This window comes from Euphorbia lathyris, chromosome 3, assembly GCF_963576675.1.
Source record: "Euphorbia lathyris chromosome 3, ddEupLath1.1, whole genome shotgun sequence".
Taxonomy (NCBI): Eukaryota; Viridiplantae; Streptophyta; class Magnoliopsida; order Malpighiales; family Euphorbiaceae; genus Euphorbia; species Euphorbia lathyris.
Window position 1 is genome coordinate 33,146,475 of NC_088912.1, and position 4,772 is coordinate 33,151,246.

At 34.5% G+C, this 4,772-nt stretch overlaps 1 protein-coding gene across 1 annotated transcript; it reads left to right on the forward strand.

Moving 5' to 3' along the window:
- The first annotated feature begins 2,399 nt into the window (after window positions 1-2,399).
- LOC136221628 (pentatricopeptide repeat-containing protein At1g07740, mitochondrial) lies at window positions 2,400-4,254 on the forward strand. Its single transcript, XM_066009022.1, has one exon. It carries the CDS (start codon window positions 2,492-2,494, stop codon window positions 3,884-3,886), a length of 1,395 nt encoding a protein of 464 aa, XP_065865094.1. The 5' UTR covers window positions 2,400-2,491; the 3' UTR covers window positions 3,887-4,254.
- Window positions 4,255-4,772: the final 518 nt, after the last annotated feature.

Consider the following 4,772-nt stretch of genomic DNA (forward strand, 5'->3'; position numbering starts at 1 on the left):
TTTGTTATTATTATTATTATTTTATGTTTTCCGGATCTTTATCTTATGTCAAATAGTGTTTGAGTCCAATTAAATTTCTGTTTTGATTGCTTTTGTTTTTGTTTTTATATACTAAAGTTCAATTATCTGCTTTTTCGGTCCATATAGATATATTTTATAATTTATTTTTTAAGTATCCTAATGCTATTGAAAGTTGATTTTGTTTTTTGTTTTTAGAATTGGTATTTATTTTATAATTTAATCTTATCTTTTAGTTTTACTTATTTTTATTTGTATTTTGTTAATGGTTTCAACGAACAAATAAAATCATAGCTGTTTATTTCCTTTAATTTTTTTTAATTTGTTTTATTTTATTGTTGCATTTTCTGAATTTTCCGAAGTCTAAAAGATTTTATTGCGGGATTCAAGTACAAATTTTCGTCTCTCAAATCCATGCTTGTGGGGGGCAATTGTTTGCACCATAATTAATTTTTTAGCTTTTAATTATTTTTAATTTATTAATTGGCCTAATTTATGTCTAAGTAGATTTTTTCAAGAGTAAACATTGGGGTAAACCAATTTCCTAAGGTGAACCTCAAAAGAAACTTAAGGGAAATCATAAGGCCATTTAATATTTTAACGTATATTTTGTGAGCCAATTAGAATGCATGAAAGTTAGAAACCGTCATAATCCATTTCACCGTGAAAGTCAAAGTGGAGCAGTTATTCAATACGTGGGCTGAATGTAGAGAACGTGACTTGTGGAAGCAAGCAGGAAGTTACCTCCAACATCTATAAAAGGAAAAAATCACGATGGAAAAAGCCTGATCAACCAACTCAACAACTCAACACATACAAGCCAAAACTCTAGCAAATTATCTCTAGACTTCAACAGTTTTACAATTCCTAGTTGTTCCCTTAGATTTAATTTTCAGATCTAAAGTCTATTCATTTCCCAGTACAATTTTTATTTTATTTGTTGGTCAATCATTTTCTGTAAGGTCGGTATCGTTTTGATAATCGAATCTTTTAGAAATTTTTCGGTCTCTTTATTCCATACAATCGTTTTGATAATTAGAAGTTAGAAAGCGCACTCAATTTCATTCCACAGTTCGAGAATACTATAATTCTCTGGCACGCCCGCAATTTCCCACAAAAGAGCCAAACATTATGTAATCATATATACATTCTCTATCACTTAATTGCTTTGAAGTTACTTAATACTTCCTCAAGTATTATCTTGATTTAAACATTAGAAAGGGTTCGCCGAACCTCGACTTATTTTTCTAACCATTGTTATGGTTTTAGGTCACCGGAACCGGATAAAGTGCAGATTGCATAAAGGAAGATATCATGTTTTAAAACACATTCTCTTTTGTAAAAAATGTAAAATAAAAATATAATCCTTTATTTGCAATTAATAAATTTGGAGTTAAAAGGGATGTCGGTTTTAATAAATAGCTATTGCAGGAAGTAGGGATGGCAACGGGTAAAGTACCGGCGGGTAGTGTCAATCCCAAACTCTTACCCTTTTATTTTTTAATTATCCGTACCCTTCCCATTACCCTAACGGGTATATGTTTTGCATCCCATACTCTTCCCATTTAATTCACGGGTACCCGCGGGTACCCTTACCCGTTAAGAATCAATAAATAAAATAAAAAATATTACAAATTTAACAAAGTATAAATTTAATAAATCATCGATTTAAAAATTGAACAAATTGAACCTTAATCAATAAAAATAAAATAGTTTAGTGGTATCACTTAATGGTTAAAAAACAAAGGGTTAGAGCATCTCCAATAGAGGGTGCCCAAAAGAGTGACAGCTGATGTGGCATCCAGTTTGGCAACTTTTAAAGGGTGTCCACTATTGGAGTGATTGTGGGTGCCAAGAAAAGTTGCCAATTTTTAGCAACCTCTTGGCAATCTTGTTTATTATTTTTTAATATAAAATATGTGGTCCCTCTCCTATAAATAATAAAATCCGGAGCCTTTTATTTTTAATATTTATATTAAAATAATAATTTATAGGATTATAATGACAACTTTTCAAACAACCTCTATTGAAGCATTTTTTAAGTAAATGTTGCAAAAAGTGATATGGATGAAAAAGACAATAAAATATTATATTTTAGAATTATGTGTTAAGTTTTGGCACTCTTTTTGGCACCCTCTATTGGAGATGCTCTTAGTATTCAAATCTCACATTTTACATCTAAAACACAATAATATTTTTTAATATATAAAAAATTTATGACGGGTAACGGGTACCGGGTACCCTGTGGTCTTCCTATACCCGTCCCATTACCCTAACGGGTAATGGTTTTGATCCCATACCGGTCCCATACCCTTTTATACAGGGTACGAATAGTCCCATTAGAATCGGATAGTGCCGGGTACCCACGGGTAGAGTAGCCGCTGCCATCCCTAGCAGGAAGGAAGAGCAAGGAACAAAACTACTCAGGATTCGAACAAAGAAGCAACACAAAATTATCACAGTATCGGCTTCCATGATCATATCAAAACCCAAAACGATTCGAATTCGTAGTTTTCTCAATCTAACACAACATCAACAATACAACAATCATGCTTCAAACAAACCCAAACCCAAAATCACACCCAGCCGCAATCAAATTTCTCAAAAAAATTCGCCACCGGAACGCAGACCTACACCATTCATGATTGATGTGAAAGAAGTTCGGGATTCTGATGCAGCACTTTCTCTCTTTCACCATTATCATCAAATGGGATTTAAGCATGACTATACTTCCTATTCTTCCCTCATATACAAACTTGTTCATTTGCGCGATTTTGAAGCTATTGATACTGTTCTTGGTTATTTGCAGGATAATAATGTTCAATGCAAGGAGAATCTTTTCATTGTCTTGTTTGAGCATTATGGAAAACTTCAATTGGTTGATGAGGCCATTGAGCTTTTCCATAGAATGCCTGATTTTAACTGTGTTCGTTCTCTTCAATCCTTCAATTATTTACTAAATCTTCTTGTTGAGAATGATAGGATGCTTTATGCAAAAGAGTTATTTGATAACTCCTCTAAATTGGGGTTTCGTTTGAATAAGGTTTCGTTTAATATATTGATCAAAGGATGGCTGAAGAAAGGTGAATGGGATCATGCTTGCAAGGTGTTTGATGAAATGCTTGAGAAGGAAATTGAACCTACTGTTGTTACTTATAATAGTCTTATTGGGTATTTATGTAGAAACAGTGAGTTTGATAAAGCGAAAGATTTATTTGAGGACATGATCAGCAAAAGGAAACGCCCAAATGCTGTGACTTATTCATTGTTAATGGAGGGTTTGTGTTTAAAAGGTGAGCATAAGGAGGCGAAGAAGATGCTTTTCGACATGGAGTATCGAGGATGTAAACCAGGAGTTGTGAATTTTGGTGTTTTGATGAATGATTTTGGAAAAAGAGGGGAAATTGATGAGGCTAAGGCTATGCTGGTTGAAATGAAGAAGAGGCGGTTTAAGCCGGATGTTGTGATATATAATATACTGATAAATTATCTTTGCAAGGAAGGTAAAGCTGCAGAGGCTTATAAAGTTCTGTTCGAGATGCAGATCGGAGGTTGCGAGGCGAATGCAGCGACTTATAGAATGTTGGTTGATGGGTTTGCTGTTGTTGGGGATTTGGAGGGAGGGTTAAGGGTTATGAGTGCAATGTTGACGAGTAGGCATGTACCGCGTGTTGAAACGTTTAATCGGTTCATCGTTGGCCTCGTGAATTCGGGGAATATTGATGGTGCTTACTTTGTGTTGGAGGAAATGGAGAAGAGAAATATGGGATTGAATTGTGAAGGTTGGGAAGCTCTTGTTAAGCATACTTGTGAGGGGCATGGAGGTGCAAGTGAACTTGTTAAGGAATTACTGATCTCAGCTACATAATTGATGCGCTGTGATGTTGTCCGGGAGCATCACTGGGACCTTTTCGACGGAGATGGGATGTTTGTGATGGAGTTTGCAAGTGTGATCAGGAATGTATCCATGATTAAGCATGATTGGTTCATATACAGGAAGGGAGCCCTCTCATTTGGAAGGAAATAGGCAAGAAAATGCTCTGTGAAGATATAGAACATGAAGGGGGCTTGCAATTTGCATTTTTTGATGTTCAGTTTCAAGGCATGAGTGAAAAGATTATGGTAATTTGAAGATTTTATAATTGGTGATGAATTTTCATTATGAAAGGTTTAATCTAAAATGTGAAGTTCTACACATCTTTGAAATTGAAATTCAGGAAGCTAGTTTTGAGGTTATTCCTTTTGCTATGTTTTTGCTGAGAACATGATATAAAATTTGAAACTGCAAGCAACTACATAGCTTTACTTTGTGCTCGAGTGGGGTTACTTGCAGGGAAGGAGAGGGGGGCCATAAAGTTTCTTCAAGCATGTCATTTTCCCTTTTAGGTTTAAACCAATCAGTCACACAACACCCAAAACTTCTGACTGATATTTGATTCTACTCTAAAGCTATAGTTTCCTTCTCATCAAGGCACTCTACATGACACACTACATGCTCCAAAGTAGTAGGATTAGGTTTTCAGTTTATAGTTTCTTCTACTTCCTTTAAAGTGGTGTTGTAAAAAATAAAATTATCTCCATGGCTCACATTGATTATTTGTTTTTCCCAGTCCTTTGGTCTATTTAACTTTCTACTTCCTAACAAACTTATCCTCCAACACCTCTCCACTTCAGCATATATAACCTTCTACATCCATAAATAAATATTTTCTGTTTTTCTTCTCAGGACAAAGATCAATTTTAGTTTTACACTT

Coding starts and splice junctions, on each gene's coding strand:
- LOC136221628 (XM_066009022.1), top strand. CDS start 2,492: ATGATCATATCAAAACCCAAAACGATTCGAATTCGTAGTTTTCTCAAT.